Genomic DNA, 19,853 nt, shown 5'->3' with positions numbered 1-19,853 from the left:
TGCTGCCGCGACCCCGCCCCGCCAGTTGGGGCCGGCGAAGACTCCATTTCCCGGCAGGCACCGCGCCGTGGCGCCAGGCGGCGGTGGGGCTGAGGTGACGGTCCCGCTTGTGGCGGCCGGTTCGTTGGCCCTCTGCGCCCTGCGGTGGGTCGGGGAGGAGGGGGGCTTGGCAGCGCCTCTCCTCGCCAGGAGGAGACGCAGGGCGGCCGGCTCGACGCCACGGGGTGGGCGCCGCCTCAGCCTACCCGCCCCTCGTCCCCAACCCACTCCCCGGTGCCCGGGCCTAGCTCTCGTTCTCGGGTGTTTGCTGCTCCCGGAGGAACGAAAGGTATTGCCGCTTTTGAGGTGGGCGAGCTGCAGACCCATCTGCGCTGTGCTAATAAGGCCTGTGTAGCAGTGAATGAGCGTAACGTTGCTGGACCGCTTTCCAGTTCTAAGGTTTCAGGCCTGAAAGGTATCTGCAGGAAGAACAGGGTTCTTCCAGGTTCAGGCTGAGTGCCTCATTGGTTTCTCGTTATGTCGTTAAGCAATTGCTTACAGCAGTTTGTGTGGCATCTCTGCCTGGATGCGTGCCATACTCCCAGTACAGCAGACATAGTTATTAGGGTGTTGTGGTTTTGCCCATAAGCTGTTGTTGGGTGTTAATAAGACAAAAAGTGTATTTTCTAATGTTGACGGGGTTGCGTTCCAGTTATTCTGTTTTTTTTTTTGTCTTAAACCTGTGGTGAGATCTGGGTTCAAATCAGCTGAACTGCAAAACTCCAGTTATCCCCAGCCAATACTTCTGCCAGTGTTTGCATGCCTTCCGAAGTCAATGTCCTACAGTGTTTGTAAAAAAAAAAAAAAAAAAAAAAAAAAAAAAAAAAGCTACTGAGTGTATGAGTGTATTTCTAGGTACCATTGGTTCCCATGAGTCATCTTGTTAATCGCGTGGGTTTGCAATTACATTTTGCATTCTTTCCAGTTTAATAGCTAAGTCCACGCTGTAAAGACTTGCACAGTTAAATTAGGAAACTGACTGATCTATTCAAGGAAGTAAGACATTAATATCTGAACAAAGCTAAAGGAAAAAAAATTGGGGCTTCCCCTCTCAAGCTTTCAGGTTTTTTGAATGGTAAAGAACATTAGAAAGACAACTGTATGAGACTTGGAAACTAAACTTTGCACCTGTCCAGCAGTTATGTTAAAGACCACCTGGAAATTCCACATATCGTAGGCATAAAGCAGGGAATCAAGACAAATATAAAACAGAATTTACTCAAATAAAAGACTTCATTTGATGTTGTCTTTGCTATTGAGCTGGTCAATGGGAAAAGAGGAAGAGGACATTTCAATCTGAATTGACAGGTGTAATTTGGAGCGCCGCTCTTTCATAGAAAATATGAGCAGTGACTCAATCTTCCTATTCAGAGAGCACCACCAACAGAGGTGCACGGGACAGAGCAACACAATTAAAGAAATTGAATTTACCCGTTTAGAAACGCTTCGGCTGAATTTGCCGGATGGACCTGAGAGTCGTGACCAGAGCAGGAGAGGACCTCACTTTCCCGTGGTTGGAGAAGAGGAAGGAGACCGGTTCACGTTCCCCTGCTGGTGTCCACCAGAGGGGGCCCGGGCCCCGCAGTTCTTCCAGCTCCTGTACCAGAAGGCCGTTTGGCAGCTGAACAGCAGCAGCTTTTCTTTATTTCTTCTCTTGCCTGCAGATGTTTCCCATGATAAAGGGAACTCCGATTATTAAAATCTTATGTGATGACTTAGCTCATAAGATTTTCAATTTCTGTTTGAAGTGTAGGAGAGATTAAATGGTCTTCGGTTCATATGTCTTCTTGCCAAACTCAGTTGTTGCACAGTAAGTTGTACCTTCTCTGTCCTACATAGTTATAGCTGCAAATGCTGTGTTCTTCTCTAACTTGCTGTGAAACTATGCCCCAATGTATTAGACTTGGCCTTGATAATCTTGAGGCTTGATTACTAAAACGGAATGCATCTAAAAGTAAAACTTTTGGTCTGAAAAAGTTCAAATTAATTCAAAATGTGGCTGTCTGCCTACTTGGTCTCCCAGGCTGCAATGTGTCTCCTTGCAGTTCAGTGTGATAAAAAGGGCAGATCATCATCACAGTGAAACTGAAAACTGAACTCCAGTACTCTCTTGCTGTTCAGTAGGCTCATTTTCTTCTAGATGACAAACCAACTGTACTATCAGCATGCCAAAAGCTGTCCTCATATTCTGTCTGGGGTTCTAGTCATGCAAGCAAGCATCATTTCAACCACAGTTATTTACTTATGTAAAGGAAATGTGTTTTGAATTAAACACACCAAAAAAGACCTATGAGTAGTACACTTTTTGTCTGTTTCTGTAGTGCTTTATTCCAGGCTGTTTTTCTCCTACAGCAGTAATTGACAGAGCTCTGTTCTGGTTCTTACAGATTACAAAAGCACACCACTCCAAGGCCCTGATTTGCCTCCCATATAGGAACCTGGACAGTCCCAAAGAAGGTAAGACTGGAATACATGGACACAAACACTCTTGTCTCTTCCATGTGTACAGGCTTGTGGAAGTGGTTCTCTCTTAGCACAGATCTGGTTTTGTACGCAGTTAAGGTCATACCTGTTTGTATCATGAGGTATGTATATATATGGGAATACATATATGTATTCATCACTGCTAGACATCTCTGTTTTTTTAAGGTTAAATCCTTACCTGTTGAATTTCAAAGGTGTGTTAAGTGAATGCTGAACTTTCAGTAGAAACTCTCAAAATCCTTATATGCTAGTATTTGAGTCTTAAATTTTTGGCTATACTGTCCATTGTGTCTACTGGCTGGTCACTCTTAATTCATATATTCCAGAATATGAATGTTAATAGCAAGCTTATAAATCATTGTTATATATGGGCAGTGCCTGTTGTGGGAGGATTATTGTCTGTTAGATGCAAGTCCCCTTACACTGTGTAGTTGGGTACACCTAAGCTCTTAGCAGGGTTTCTGAATTCTACAGCTTCTCAATTTAAGATTTGCAACTATCCGTGGGTGAAAATGAGCAGCAGTCATCATAAGAAGGATGCCATTCATCAGGATGTTTTGGATCTTGCATTTTCCTGGGGCCACAGATTTATAGATGACTAATGTATGACTAAAGTGGAGACTGTTGGCAGGAAACCAGAGATTTTAGCAATAATTAGAGGAAAGCTGAAGGTTTTTATAGCTGCAGAGGGTCAGGAGGTGGTTTGGAGCATATGTGGAAGTTCCAGCTAACGTGCATATCCCTTAAGGAAAGAGGTTAACAAGGACCCCTAACAGAACTCATGAAAAGCGGAACCTTTAGATCTCAGACTGGAAAGCCTTTCCTATGAAAAGAGAACTTATTCATCACATTATATTTCAGGCTGTCTGTACATTCAGGAATGCATTTCTATGTCATTACTGTTGAACTCGTGTTTTCAAAACAAATGAGATTCGAGTCTTTAGCCAGGCTGTGTGCCCAGGCTTACAACTTTCTTGCAGGAAGGGCTTGTTTGCAAGTAAAACACCCTGATCAAGTCACATTGCCATGTCTCAGACTCCTACTTAAAACCATATTTCTAGGGACAAGTTGCAAGACCAATATTCCTATATGTGGTACATTGCTGTTTCAATATGTTGTTCATACCCCTTTCCCAAATATGGGTGAACATCTAAAACATGGTATCTATGCAGAGCCCCACATCTGGACATGGGAAGGGAATCATAGAATCACAGAATGGTTTAGGTTGTAAAGGACCTTGAAGATCATTGACTTCCAACCCCCCTGCCATAGGCAGGGACACCTCCCACTAGACCAGGTTGCCCAAGGCCACATCCAGCCTGGCCTTGAACACCAGGGATGGGGCCTCACCAACCTCCCTGGGCAACCAGTTCCAGTGCCTTACCACCCTTAAAGTGAAAACATTCTTCCTAATGTTTAATCTGAACCTGCCCTCTTCCAGTTTAAAGCCATTCCCCCTCATCCTATCGCTACATGTCCTAGTAAAAAGTCCTTCCCCATCTAAAGTAATACTAAAATCTAATAAGAATCTACAGTAATACTCAAGTTAGAAAGCTGTTCAGCACTGTATGTTTAAAATAGGGACCCATTTAACTTTGTATACAATGATAGTTGTCACAGGGTTAGTACTTTTGCACCTCTATGAAAGTCCTTAGACTCAGGGAGAAGAATTAGCTTTTGTACAGCCTGAAGTTGAGGTTAAAAATAGAAATAGAGGTCCATTTTGTCTCACACTGCTGAAATTGTTGTATCTTCCAAAAAGGTGCCAATCTAAATAGTGAGCCAAATTAAATGAAGGAATACTTTTTATAGCCAGAAGACAGGAGCTTGTAAGAACTATAAATATTTGTTGCCTGCTGCACATGTACCTTCCCACCACGAAGCAAGTAAGCTCTAGACCATGGCATCCACAACTTACCAATTATCATTCTTCTGAGGGTGAAAATTAACCAGTGCTTAAAAAGGCAAACATTACATATTCTTAAAAAAAAAAAAAAGTCAGCACAATTAAAAATTTTCTGGCCTGCCTTTCTAGCACCAGGAAAGCAAACTAGTATTTTTTACATGCTCTTCTTCATGAAGGCATAATTGCAGGAAGGACTTTTATTATTTATTGCATTTTGGCATCTTCCAGCTTGGCATTGGCATTTAGTTCTGAATACATCAAGTTAAGGCAAAGTGTTAGCTGTCTACAGTGGTGATTTCTTTCTCCTCTTCAGATGTTTCGTCAGAGGTGGAAGATTTCTCTCTACAGACAAGGTACTTCACACCTAATATGTTATCCAAAGTTATTGCCTCCATTTACATTGGTGGACTTTGCATTAGGTTTTCAGGCCTCATTTTTTAAAAATATCTTTGTAATATTAGTCAATTCATGGACAGTTGCAATACCTGACTCAGGCCACAGCAAAGTGGCAAAAATAGGTGCTTACACTCTGTTCCCTCTCCCTCACTGCTTGTTCCTGCCACTCTTAATCATTTCTTTACTTAAATCTGTTCCCTGATCTGGTTCATCTCATGGAGGAGTAGTGCAATTCTTTGAGCTGAGATGCTGTTCAAACATCCTAGTTTGCACCTTCAGTGTAAAGTGGTGATTTCCAGGCTAAGCTAAGGTGTAGCTTGTATACGAACTGTATAAGTGAGCATTGCTTCAAAGGATAAACAAACGTGTCTGAAGGCTTTTCTGTATGCATACTGGAATGCACATTAGGGTTTGGTAATAACATTTGTCAGAATACAGGTTAAAGTTGCTACGCATTCTGAAATTTTTATGGGCACGTTTTCTAATACTAGAAGTTCTTGAAAATCTGCTTACATAGTTTCAGTTCTGCTGTTGTGTTTCACTACGCAACACCAGCAATGGGAATACTATAACAAAAAGCTTAGTGTCTCAGACAGAAGCATCTCATGGGCAGGAACGTTCTCGTCCTTAATTCACCATGTAAATGACACCACTGTAGACGTGAGACTAAGAGATCAAGATTCAAGCTTGTTAAAGGTATCAGGGCGCTACATTTTTTTTTTTGCTGAAATTGGTGGCATCTTGACTTTCACCTGTGGCTAGCTGGCCTCTTGCCTTAATTCTGTGTTTTCCAACTCCCATCTGTATAGTGCTACCTACCAAATGTGTAACTCATCAAAAATCCAGGCAACTCCCAAACTATATCACTGTGAAATTCAACCAGCACAAAGTTCCCAGTGGAAGTAAAGTCTGCAACCTTCTCTGTCCCACAGTAAGGGCCAACTGCAGGTGATGTAGGTCGGCTTCCATCATGTATCAGCAAGTAGTCATAGATGCATCTGTCACTATCTTCCAGCTCAAAGGATAACATTTTGAGAGATATCTGGAGAAAATACAACCACAGCACTTTGCTTCCAGGTTATACCATTTTCTCTCACCCTTTGTATGTAGCAAGCACAAATAGCCTAAATTCTTTATGTTCAGGCACCATTTTTTATTCTGTGTTTGCACTACATCCTGATCCCATACTGTAATGCAAATTAGTAGCAAATTATTTGCTTAGTTCATCAGCATTTGGATTGGAAGGAGAACCAAGGGACAAGATTGATCTTGTATGCTTTAAATTCTTTTCTCTAGAGAAATATAAGACCAGCACCTGTGCAATGTTTCAGTTTTCTAGTGGGAACGCTTACCTAGGGATTATTCTGAACGAAACCTTTATGCACATGTAAAGGCTTTGACTTGCTGAACACCTCAGAAAGCAAGATCTAGCATAAGTTCTTAAACTGGATTTTTGTGTTCAGATTTTTACTCTGAGAATGTCTGCTCAGAAAGTGGCATTACAGCTGTTATTCTCCAAGGCAAAAAGAGATTCCATTAGAGAACACCGATGAAACCCACAAAATCGGTTACTTACCTTGTATCCTACTGGAGAACTGATGACCCAGAAGCACGCTTGGTTTTTGGGGTATTTATTGGGGTAGTTTGGAGAGGTGATGACTCCATTTGAGTCTGTGAAAGTATCTCCACAATTCACTGAGGAGTAAAGGAGAAAAACAGAGAAAGGCATATTAACAAGAGTATTTTGGCAGTAGGAGTGAGTTTGCTTATGGTCTATTGTATTCTTTCTTCAAGCCAAGAAAAAATGTGCTACCATGACAATCCACTACTGAAATATTTTATATCTTTGCTTAGTGTTTGTATCAGCGGCTGTACTGAAGGAACTAAAAACATGGATGCTAAATAACCTTTGGAGGACGGGAAACAGCTGCATCTAAAGCTATATCCGTCTTTACAATTGTTACCATATTAGCATAGCATTCTAATGGTACTAACTTACTGCACTCCCAGAAAAGAATTAGCTCAAGTATTCAAGATTGCATTATCAAGCTTGATCTAATGCTACCTAGAAATGACTCCATCAAAACTAATCCAAAAAGAGTAAAAGTGACACATTTCTAAGACTTCTTCAATTTATGCTTTAAAAAACTTCCCATTTTCAGTTGAAATAAGGCGATAACAAGTTATTTGGGCTGCAGCCTTCTAACTGAAAGCATGTTGCAGCACAACAGAACTTTATCCCGCAGTCCATAATGCATTTGTATGTTTGTGAAACAGGCACTCCTCAAGTGACTGCAGTAGGCACTGTTTTTCATGTAACATAACAAAAGCCTTTAATTCAGAAAGTGTAAGTTAGCCAAGGTTAGTATGTCTCCAGTTGCATAAAATGCCACAAAACCTTGAATAATGTATTGCCCAGATACTGGATTTACATCTCATTGGTTGTGATTTCTTGTCAAGTTCTGCAGTCTTTATCCTCTTTGGCTGCGCTGCTCCTATTAGTTACAGTCGTTGCATTGTTTTTATTTAAAGAAATTGTTCTAAAGATGTGAAGAAGCCTAGCACAGGCTCTCAGAAGAATGTGAGTGGGTTCTCAGGATTACTAACATGAGACCCATGCAACATCCCGTTTTCTGTTTCCTGCTAACCTTCAGCCCCATTATTGCCTAGCCACCTGCATTAGCAATTGCTATGGAAGTGTAAAGAAAAAACCTACTCTGGAGCACACGTTCAAAATGTTCAGGTTTTCTATACAAATACTATTAATACTGTTCTCCAAGCTCTATAAAGGAGTGTTCATACCCCTGTTGTAGGAGGCTCTGAATCCTGCGGCTGTAATGCTCTCGTCAGTTGCAAACTCTACCAGCATTGAGGATCCAGACGCCACTAAGGAGGGCAGTGGCCCCTTCCCACAGTATTTGTCCAACAAGACAGGGGAATTCTTGCTGTTGCCATTGTAAATTTTTATATAGTCAGAAGAACAGTCTGAGGAGGGTTGGAGATCAAAAGCCTCAAACTGCAGGAAAATCTTGAGAAACAAGAAGACAGATGTTGGGTGAAATGTTATATACAGGGAAAGATTCAGACCATCTAACTGTTATGAAGTTAACTAGGACTTTGTATTCATTTTACTATCCATGTAGCACTGAAACTTTACTAGCTGTATAAAAAGAGCATAGCTACCCTGTTACTGAGCCCAGTGATTGATTTTTGACTATTGCTTGTCTTTGAAAAGCCATCCAATCTTAACTGGATAAAAATTAAGTTAAATAATGCATCTGATAGTCTTAATAAGTCTTATGAAAATTGTTGAGCCTGTCTTTTCATTCACTGCATAACAAAATAAATGTCTTGGTCCATGAAAATGACTCCCAGAGGGTAGTCATAATAATGAAATGCTGCTGTGTAGCCTTGACACTGTGGTTCAAACCTTTTTTCTCCTAATAAAAATTACCTTACTTCGATGGATGCGGATCAACCACAGGCAGTTGCTATTATTCGGGTATGGGGATGGGTAATTGACAGAGGAGAACGAGCCTTTGGATCTAGGCAACACAGAGCTACAGCAATCTGAAGGGAAGAACCAAACACTGTTGAAGAGAATGAAAACTGCACAAAAATCTCCCAGAAATGCCTGACAAGTCTCTCCAACCATCTGCACCAGTCAAGCTTGCAAAAGAGAAATTAATTATAATGCTTAGAATTGTGTTGATGTTCCTAATCTAATAATTACTCCAAACCTGCAAGTGAAGTAAAGCTAGTTAATGTACTTACCTGCTTCAGCTACTAATGTTTTTTTTAAAGACAGTACGGCTTCACTCACATATTTTAGTTTACTAAAAAAGGCCTGGATCTTTCATGAACTTCCTTAACCTCAATCACAGGAGTAGTTTCAATGACATCAGTACATCAATTCCCATCAGCAAATGTGTGTGTATTCATAACTATATGCAAAAATCAAGCTTGAAAACTAGATTCTGTCAAAGCAGAGAGGGGTAGTCACTGCGGTAAAAGACTAACAGCTGTAAACCTAGTGGCTGGTACACAGTCTGATCTCATCTGTCTTTTGTCTTTCCACATGTAGCCATCATTTATTGCGCTAAGCGTAATTCCCCAAATGACAAAATATTTATATGTATGACATTTGAACATATGAATTCATGACATTTTTCTTTTGGTCTTTACTTTCCTTGAGACAAACAGACTTTTTGTCTTTTTTAGCCCCTGAGTTTTTCTCCTTTTTTTTTTTTAATTTAGCCATCTTCTTCCAAAACATACAGCTCTAATTATGAAATTACATAATAATGTTATTGAAGTGTGATTCATTCCCAGCCCCACTATCAAGAATAAATATCATTAAATACTTGTTATCACTATCTTTGAGACCATGACAGACACTTAAATTGTAAACTTGTCTTATCTGCAGTTAAGAATTTGGGAGGAACCACTCTCAGCAATGATTTCTGTACCTAACTATCCAACTGAAGGAATGCGGATTCCCACTAATGACTGATGTTTATTTAACTAAGTTGTAACACAATTTAGAGGAGAATTTGGTGCACTTATATTTAGGCCACTTTAACATTTCTTGATATTTTTGCAGAAAAAGAAAAGTCAAATACCGTATAAAGCCATTAGTGTATGTACTGGGAGTCGAGGCAAAAATCACGTGTTGCAGGAGCACATCTGGTGTCTTACCTGTTTTGTGCATCTCAGCTGAAGAGTCCCCGCTACAGAGGAATGCTAGCTATTTCTAGACCTTAAGATACCACAGTGATGAGTTAAGAAATGGATGGGGCAAGGAAGTAGATAACTATATAAAGAGCCTGGGGAATTACCCTCAAAGAGACATTCTGATCAGCCTAAATGGCACCCATACTTAAAACTCTGCAGCCATTTTCTAATGGAAAGAAATCACAAACCTACTGGCACTACTGAGGCACAGGACTCTAAGCTATAATCATGGCTGAGGATAGCTTACGTGCTTTGCAACCTTCAGAGCTTTCCTGAAATGAGAAGTTGATGGAGGTAGCAACCGTGATTTCTCTGATGGGTTTTGCTTATGTCAAAGAGCAGGGACTAGGTAAAGATAACACAGAATGACAGTGAATTCTTGAAAGTAAATTGTCTTTTCCAAGAGGGAAGCAGTTTAGCACAGGGATGGGTGTGTTTCCACACACTTACCAGCCCTCTTGTAGGGCGAGGGAGAGATGTATTGAAAAGACTGTGGGCTGAGTTCCTTTGGGGGATGTCTGACAGTGCCTACAGACATCAGCTGTATAAGGATTCACATGCCTTTGATCTACAGCACTTACTGCACTTGTAGAGCTTGTTGATTTTAGCTACATCCAAGTTACTCAGCCCTTCTCTCTGCCCAATGGGTATGGAGGGGTCAGGAACTGGCACAATAGTTCGTTTCCCTGGAGTGCTGGAGAAATCATACCTGTAGAAATAAGATCACATTTCTAGATCACTTCTCTTAAACAGTGAAGTTCTGTAACTGCATAATCATATTCAGGTACCACATACACAGAATTTCAATGGAAAAGGGCAAGAAGCTTCTCAGAGCCTAGTTAGTCTTTGCTGAAGAGGACCAGCATGGCAGCCATTTTGTGTGCAAAGAAGTTGTTACTTGCTAGTGGAAATGAAGGAGAAGGTACATGATACAAGCTTGTACATTATGGACTAAAATGTAACCTTAGACAGTGTTCCCAGATGAATATGAGCAGCACACAACATCTTAATGATATAAAAAGCCCATCTTTCTTCTCTCTCTACCTAAATGTTGTTGTCTATGATTGGCTGTTACTACGTTAATGAAATGATTTAGACTTCATGACTGTTTTAGATCAGTGACTCAGTAGAGTTAGACTTTGGACCATAGCCGTGTCAAAGGACTCTGGCAAGAGACTGGAGCACAGTGAAAGAAAACATTGTCCTAATTTTTTCTTCTATCCATATCAACTCTGTTTTCCAGGAATCCTGCTGACAAAAGAGGTGACACTTAATTATGTCCATTCACTCAATTTTAAGTGAACAGCAAAAGTCATTCCCTGCACAGACCAATTCCTTCTTCCTAGATCTGAGCAGAAGGTCTGAAAGCTGTTTGCTCCTTTGAAAGGACATCTCAGAAAACAACTTACGCGCCATAGTGCATCACTGAAGAGTAGTCATAGGGAAGGCCCAGATTTTTGGAATTTACTTTTCCAAAGTTCCCTTGTTCCCCTGTAAGGTAGAAAAGCAACATTTCAGTCAGAACAATTATTGCTGCTCTAATAGTACGCTGCCTGCTGTCATAAGCCTAAGAGTAACTTAGGATACAAATTGTTCTCAAGAGATCTTGGAACTATCTAAACCACCAGAGCATGTTGAAGCCCATGGGAACCCATTTTCACTCAGCCTAGTACGTTTCAGAATATAAACCGAAATCAAGTAAGTAAAAGTTTCGATATAATCAATGAATCCATTCCACTTTTCAAGTAAAAGTATTCATCTGTCCATCTTCATTAGGGTGTCTCCAAGTATACTTCAGTGCATTACATTGAGCATTATAAGCATCCAACCTACGTCTCCAAATCTGCGTCGATACCTTGAGAGGGAAATCTGGCTGACCACCTAGATCAAAAATTCAGAGGTGTGTGTGGGTGACCACTAACCTGTCTTGCTGAGTCCTTCCACCAAAGGATTATAAGACTACAAAAGAAAGGGATATAGTTTGCCTGTTACTCACACCAAAGGACATGTTATCAGCCATTTTCTGGCTCTGTTTCTGGTCAAACCCATCAGCAATGACTACAGTGAAGTAATATGACTTGCATGAAGCAAGGGCACTCAGTAAGATCAGCTAGGAACATTCTGTCTGAATATAGCTGCTGATATATCCCCTCTTACCATAGCTGCTGAGCATCTCATCACTTTTCATCTGTTTAGCCTTAAAAAGCCCGTATGAAGAAAGTGGTGCATTGACACAGGACTGGGGCCCAGAGACACAGACTGGAATTCATGTCACCCAGCTACATTTCTCTAAATTAGGCACTGAAGCTATTCATCAAGGATAGCTCTCAGGATAGTCGGAGGAGAGGGACAGAAAGAGAGACGCAGTGGAGGGAGTTTCATCTGAAGGCGCCTATTTCTCTCCATAGACTAGAGAGCATGAATATGAATTGCACCCTGGTCTCTTGTCCATGGTAAGGCAGGCAAGTAAGCAATGTAAGAGCAGGGAGCCTGTCCTTGAGGCTAATGCCCAAACCACTGAGCGCTCCTTTCCAGTTCAACATCTGTACCTTCATTATTGTAACTAGTGTTTTGTAAACGACAAACCATCTGGACAAGAGTTCAGTGTTGGAAGCTTGTCAGAAAAATCTCTGGAGTCTGCTCAACTTGGCTGGCAGGCTTGCAATCAGAGCCAGTCTCTTCCAGTAATGTCCTTCAGCACTGGTCCCAATGAGGGCTAGGAGATGCAAAAAGAGGCTTCACAATCCTGAATTCTAGAAAGTTTGGGGAGACACATGAATTTTGAGCTTTTCATAGCTCAAAAACTCAGTTAAGTCTCAAACTGGGTCTCAATAGCATTGGTTTTCTTATCTCGGTTCCTCTTATCAGCTATATTGACTTCAGAAAGAATTATCAGCAAGTGCACAGCTTCTTTTGAGGTGATGAACAGAGAACACAGTTCAAATGCAGTGAAACATTTAAGCATATGGCTACTGTTTGGCACATAAGTGCTTTGCTGAATTGGTTTGTTGAAAAAGGAAAAGTAACGGCAGCTTGGCTGGACAGAGGTGGTGCCAGCAAACTAATATCTGCCTCATCACATGCCAGCAAAATTTGGCTGTCTAGACCTGCACACATGTGGTGACTTACCCCATCTTTTCCACTCTGAAAAAAATATATATCTCTGCCAGAATCTAGGTGTAATGACTCAGAAGAGCTGAAAAGGAAGCTTTGGCTGAAGACTCTGAGTACAGTTTTTTTCCACAAAAGTTTGGGAAAAACAAGCTGAGTTTCAAGTAGCTAAGTGGACAGTAACCAATCAGGCTGCCTTTTGTCAAAACAAAGAAGTAGGATGGCTTCCAAGGTGAATTTCTGGATAAAAACAAAACCCAGCAAACATCCACAGTACTGCAGTCCTGGCAAGAGAAAAACAGCTTGTGTGGGAGAGCTGGGAAGCTGCAAAAGGTCTTGAGGTCTAGTTCTGCACCACTAAGATCAGGGGGAGCTCTGCCATCAGCACTGTTAACAGCAGCATGGTTTTACAGGAGATGTACCCTAACAGTCCTCATGAACATACCTGTGTTTCTTCATTTCCTTTTCCCGGCATATCTTTGCATTTTTTTCCCTACAGTGCTTCTGCTGCACACACTCTGCATTCTAACTCCCTTGTCACGCCAACCTTCTCATCCTTCACTCCTGGTGAGTGCTGTTAAAACACTGAAGATACACCCCATCCCCTTTTGCACAGTCTTGTCTTCTTCACCTCTTCCCTATCTTTTACCCTTTCATGATACTGTGCCTGAATCAGAGTTTGGTTACATCTATATCCTTTAGGAATGATGACATCCGAACCTGCGGACTTCCCCCTGCAAAACTACTGTAAGATTTTATGTGTGTCTAGTATCTTTGGCATAACTTCATGTTTTCAACTCCTCTTTCCTAGCACATCCTTTCCTAGCATTTCAAACATGACACACCCTTGTTGTACGATGGCAAAAAATTCATAGCAAAATTACACCTTAACACTAGAGCTGAAACCTCAATAAAGAACAGCCCAAATGGAATTTACTTAGGATACCATGGGAATAGCTGAAAAAAGTTTGGAGAACAGTGTGTTAGGAATTTGCAATAAAAACAATCAAGTTCCATCTGGAGAAAAAGATAGATATATTTTCAGCTGTGCATGACATTGAAGAGCTGAATATCTTATTTGTTGAAGAGACTTATTAGAATTTGGTATTCAGTTGTCCAGCCTCATTTACTTTTATTTTCTATAATGAACTAACTACACTATTATCTTTTTATAATGTTGTGGGTTGTCCAGCTCTCTCATAGCCATCAGACAAGTGATTCCGTGCATCTTTCCTTCTATATAATACTTTCTTGCTTTCTCTGGGACCTCCTGCCATTCTCTCTGCCCGCCCCAGAGCCTGGACCTCTGTATATACTCCCATGTTCCCAGCACACAGATCAAGGGCACATGCTCAAACTATTAATCCTGCGTTCCTTTCCCTAAATAACATTCACTTGAATTTACCAGTCCTGATTGCTCCCCATTGCTCCTTCTTTTCATGGCAGTGTATATTGTTCTCTCCTCAAGGAGGAAATAACCACAGTTCTTCCTCCCACGTCATGCCAGGTCCCAGAATTTCGCACATGCTAGTGGTTGCACATGCTTCCATTCTCTCCACATGGAGTCCCTTGTTCATCTACATTTTAGACTATGTGCATTTCACTCACCACCACTGCCAACATGACTACCTGCTGCCTTCCCTATTACCATGGCTTTCCCCAAGATAGAGTTGCTGTGTGATTCCCCACCATGATCTCTGAACATCATGTTTCACCCACCTCAGATAAAAGTCCCATAGTCCTGCCTCCTGGCCCAGCCTTTGCAACAGCATTTTGCATTCCTGGTGATCTTGGTATTTTGGATATAAGGTGAGCCTGGGCTCAAGATGGCAATCAAAATAAGAATGTAGAGCTAATTTTAGGCTGCATCTGTGTTGGAGGACCACACCATCATAGGTGTAGCCACAGAAATTCCCCTAATACAAACGCTGAATGAGAAATTCCATCACACTGAATGTGCTGCTGCTGCAATTCAGCCAGCATTAATCATGATTCTTATTTGCATGGCTGTTCACAGAAGAAACATTCTCCTTTACCTGAAAGTATATGTTTTCTCTTAAGATTTAGTGGACATACCTGCCACAATGTGTTCCCACATAATCTTGACAAACCTGTCCCGATCACTCCGTGCCTGTTCATGGATGAAACCCAGTGCATGGTTCATTTCGTGCTGAATTGCTCCTTTATCCATGCAACCATTTTTCACCAGGCCTACTGCTTGACGTCCTCCAATTTTTCCAAAGTAAGACCAGCAGCTAAGAATAGGCAATCAATAAGCAAAATGATCACATTCAGCAAAATACAAAGAAATAGATGTACTGATTATGCCACTAAGGACCTCCAGATGTGCGGCCACAGAAGGGGACATGCAAATAGTCACTGGTGTGAGATATCTAGGCTTCCAAAAGCTGCCAAACTGCATAGGGGGAGAAATAAAGCCTTTGTGATGAGTACGGCAAATTTTAAAACAGTAAAATGGTTATATCCAACTAAGGTGAATCAGTTTAAGTAGTGAAGCAAAGAACCTGAAACAATTATACTTCTTTAAATATTTACAACAATTAAGGAAAATATCTCATTTTGAATTATACCCCATTATCTTTAAGTCCACACACACATTTATTCCTGCAGTCTATTAACTGATGTAACTACCAGTATATCTAAAAAAAATGGAAAATTGCACCTGCTCTGTGAACCTCGACTCCTAGGATAAAAAAGGGCAATTACTTAAATCCAGGCCAAAACAGAAAAGAAGCTGAAAGACCTTTTGAGTGCTTCCACTCCCGGGACAGAAGGAGCTTACCTCTGCCCACGTTCAACATACACGTAGTCTGTTTCTGTAGTGCGATTTACAAACTGCACACAGGTTAGTGTGGAGATTTCTTGCAGAGCATCAGCAATCCAAGACCTCTCTGTCACTGCTAGAAAGAGAAAGGGGCCAGGAGAAATCTTCCCTGGTTAACCAAACCCAAGGTGCATCAATGGGGTGCATTCCTTTAAAAGTTCACAACACTTGTTAGCTTTTTGTCATACAACTATAATAAAAAAAATAGCACAAAGCCTTCAGAGATCTTCAAGTTGATTAGACTTTTAAGGGGAGATGTAAGATTTATAGCTGGCCCTTATGCATATTCTATACAAAGCAGCTGATGGAAAGCAAAAGACTGGCATTGTTTTTTCCACTAGACAGAACGGGAAAAAATGCAATAGTTTCAGATACAAATAATTGGATTAAAGTATCCCAAATGAGCCATCCAACCATAGCTAAGCACCAAAACCTTGTTTTGTTTATCGGAGATAACAAATGGCTTCCACACACCCCTTGGAATCATTTGAGACAGCCAGCGTTCAGAGGCTCTGAAGATCACAGTGTTTCTATTCAGGTACCAAATAAAGATTGGAGTGTTTATCTACTTTTGAGCATTTTGGTCTAATTTGGCTTCCCCAGTTATGAATCATCTACAATGGATTTGTATCTTAATTTCCTCAACTTTAAAGTTTGGAGAGAGGGAGGTAGATGGAATAACCCTCACCGAACCACAAGAGTATATGCTGCAATTTTGGAAGCACGCAGGCAGAGGAGCAGCCCAGATAATGCAGAGACTGGGCTCTCCTTGGCTCAAATGATAACACAGATTCCCTTTCCCCAGGAACGGGAATCAGGCACGGGCTGTATTTCACTTCCATGCCATTTTCTCCAAAGGTAAGATCTTTTAAGAAGATGGAAGTATGGAAGCCTCACACCAGAGAAGCCTCAGCAGGGGAGAGATGGAAGACCTGCACAGCCCATATAAAGTCTTCTGGAAAAAAATTTTCTAGATTAAGGCATCGGTCCTGCAGCCTTTTGCACAGGACAGAGCTATTGACTGACTAGAGGGATATAATAAGGGAAAAAAATGTCTCCAAGGATTTTTCCTCCATTTTTTCCTCTACAGGATTTCTAGTGTGGGAATATATTTCTATGAGAGATTTGAAATAAAATCATAGTGTTCAAAAAAGTGTTCCTAGTGGTAATTTTGATAAAAATACATTCATAATGTGAACAAATTATATTTCTTCTTCTCTACTTGCTAAATATCAAAGTGCAGGAATGAGCTAATATTTGTAATTAAAATTAATTAGCTGGTATATTTATAACAACTACTGTCCAAGTAACCACACATTTTAGTGTCTGTAACTGAAATGTTTGGAGTCTTAGCCAAAGTACCATAGGGCTAACAGATTAGCAAAAGAGGCATGTCGATAAATTCTCATTTGGACAGATTGCTTTTGGTGCATACCCCGGAAACATAAAATAACAAGGAGTACAGGGACCAGCAGATCAATGCTAACTTTACAGCATCCATTTGCATGCACTCACAGAAATCAGAAGAGATGTTAATTGGAACCTTGACTAGTCCATCTTCTGACTTGGGCCATAAACAACTCTCACAGTTAATTGCACTGCGCCGTCCTCTTCTCAAGAGGATGTCTCCTTCATACACAGCTATTTCACTACCTGGCAGGTGAGGAAAATAAAGAACATACAAGGCACTGAGAAGGCAAATAGATGTGCAAAAGGGAGGTGAGAGGTATATACTAACCAAGCTTTTGTACCTTTGGAAATGTCTTTCACTGAAGTTCATTTCCTAATAACGTGAAAAAGGATTAGTAAATTAAGACTGAATGAATCTAGCATTCACAATATGCTAAAACTGGTTAGGTCTGCCTTGCTTCCTGGATAGAAAAGATTAATATTAATATAGATGTCATAGTGCAGCTGTAATCAAAGTCATGACTAAATATGTTTTAGCTTCAGAAGCTTTGGGAAGCTTCAGAGTGGATGGCTAAGTATTATAAGCCATTGTTCTCTTCATTAGAGCTTGTGGAATTAAAGAAAAATTAAAGAAAAATCATAACTGACCTGTAAAAATGTGATGAATCATACAAAAGAAATTACTATTTTTATCATGCATATTGAATGCATAAAGCTATTCATTTCCAGCTTAACTGTTAATTCGACATAAGACATTGTGATACGGTCCTCAGTTCTGACTCCAAAATACTTTGAATACATTTCTCTCAGATGAGAGCTATTGGTTATTATGCCAGAAATGTACGATAGTCTTGGGTACAGCAGACAGGGAAGTACCTTATATCGCATAGGAAAGAAATCAAGATGAAAAGTATTCTGATTTGCTGATGCTACATATGGAAAAGAACGTTCCATGTAGCAATTGCTCAGTAAGTCTTCTTAATTTCTTTATCATGACAGCATAAATAATCATACCGAATGCAACTTTAAAACACATCTGAGTTCTGTGAATTGTTTTCCACTGATGCTGAAAAATATTTTCAAAGAGAAAAATATACCGAATAATAAGAATGAAGTATAGAGAAGCAACCCCACCAAAACCTACAGTTATTTATATAATAATCAGTCGAACTCACCTAAGTCATTGTTTCTTGTAGCTATCTGGAAAAAAAAAAAAAAAGCATATCTTTTAGTACATGCTTATCTGCATAGCAGAAAACTTCTATCATGCAGAATCACAGCAGTTAAAGTTTGTAACTAATTTTAAGATAGTCAGAACAACTCAGCAGCAGCAATGTAAATTCTCAACATCTGAGAGCAGAGACACACCTGGACAGGTTTACTTAGTGCAAAGCTATAGAGAAATGCTAAATGAGTTGGCAGAAGAAAGTACTTCATCTTCAAGTTTCCGAGATGATCTTCTCTGCTCTGCAGCTCAGTTCTCAAAGTTGTGGTTAGTTTACTTGGGGCAAGTTTTATGGGAAAGCTGCTGCTGTTGTTAACAAGTGTAACAAAATTAGATAACAAGAACTATTCTCACAAAACAAACAAGCTGCAGTAACTCTCAAGAGAATTTCCAGGCTCTCATTTCTTATTTATCTTCAGACAACAGAGGAAGTGGAGTAATAGGAAAGAAAATCCAGCAACCTTTAAAGTGACTCATCTTTAATTCTAAGAAGAACCCATGAGCTGCTGCAGGTCCCCTCACTGCCGACCAAGAGACAGGATATCCAGTAGCAGTCTGTTTAGAGCAAAACTCAATGTCAAGGAACTCTTTGATCCATCCACACTGACTACCTGTCCTCGGAACTCCTTAGCTTGCTGCCAGGAGCCACCGCGCTCCGCAGAGCCCATCTGTCAGCCTACCCGCTCGGTGCGCAGCTCTCAGCCAGGCATTGCTGGCCAGCAGCGCTGGAAATCTGTTGGAGCCAGAGACGAATCTGATTGTCGGTTGAAATTGTTTTTCCAACACCATATCTTGCAATATAATCATCACTGGCAGTGATTGTATGTCTTTCTGCAGTCTACAAATAAATAATACTACCAGGTCCTAGAGTTTTGGCTTCCCAGCTTCTGGGAAGCCCTCTTTCCTTTGATGTCCGTGAATAGAAACAAGCCTAGAAAGGCAGGCTGAATCCTAGAAAACCCACACTGTAGGAGTAAGCCATACAATGGGAATATTCATGTTGAAGCCATACGAACACCACCGTAGGCAGGCAGATGTTGCTTTCTCCTCCCAGCTTCAGCCCCTGCACAAATACCTAGGTGCTATAGAAAATCCTAAGGATTTGCTGCATCAGATCTTTGGAATTGCCTGCAAAGGCAAAATTCAGAGGAATCTACGTGGTTCACGGCAGATCAAGGTGGCAGAGGGTGCCTTTCCAGACAGATGTAAGGGCTGGTCCTTTGTTTTTAAGGAATACTTTGCTAGACAAATTTTAGCTGATACTATGTAAAGCTTGGCTACTAATATTTTCATTTTACCCTACTAATAGTTTGTCCCTAAACTTTCTAAAATATTCCACATTTCTGTGACTTCCACAACTCACCTACAGTTATAATTTCCATGTAGATTACACTGCAATAAGAAGGTGCAGACAAAAAAGACTCCTTTTGCTTTGGTCGATAAGAGCGTGAAGTTCAGAAGTCCTCATCAGTTTGTTACACTAGTAACCAGAGGTCCTCCCGTACAGTTCCGAGCGACCTCCGTGTCTATTCAAGATCAGGTTCAAAAGAGAGACAGAGTCACAGGAGAACATTTCTGCTGCTACAGATCACAAAATGACAAGGGAGAGAGCAGAAGTTATTAGACAATAAAAGCAAGAGAAGAAGACCAGATCACTGTGCAGAGCCTGGAGCTGGGTCACTCCAGGTGTGCAACAAGGAGGG

General features: G+C 40.8%; 1 protein-coding gene and 1 long non-coding RNA gene across 2 annotated transcripts; one reads left to right on the top strand and one right to left on the bottom strand.

Moving 5' to 3' along the window:
• The first annotated feature begins 317 nt into the window (after positions 1-317).
• Positions 318-16,645, top strand: LOC309673657. The gene is made up of 3 exons (XR_014269331.1): positions 318-328; positions 2,427-2,496; positions 16,374-16,645. It is a non-coding gene; the product is annotated as an uncharacterized lncRNA (long non-coding RNA).
• On the bottom strand, positions 5,637-18,362 carry LOC309673656 (embryonic protein UVS.2-like; the record flags this gene model as incomplete). The annotated part of the gene is made up of 11 exons (XM_082485505.1): positions 5,637-5,867; positions 6,402-6,520; positions 7,628-7,853; positions 8,280-8,395; positions 10,141-10,268; positions 10,969-11,050; positions 14,747-14,925; positions 15,474-15,591; positions 17,031-17,168; positions 18,101-18,125; positions 18,294-18,362. The coding sequence occupies 11 exons, from the start codon at positions 18,360-18,362 to the stop codon at positions 5,637-5,639; spliced, it is 1,431 nt and encodes a 476-aa protein (XP_082341631.1).
• Between the last annotated feature and the right edge of the window lie 1,491 nt (positions 18,363-19,853).

This window comes from Vanellus vanellus (genome assembly GCF_965231255.1).
Source record: "Vanellus vanellus genome assembly, chromosome: 6".
Classification (NCBI taxonomy): Eukaryota; Metazoa; Chordata; class Aves; order Charadriiformes; family Charadriidae; genus Vanellus; species Vanellus vanellus.
This window is presented reverse-complemented; position numbering and strand designations above follow the sequence as displayed.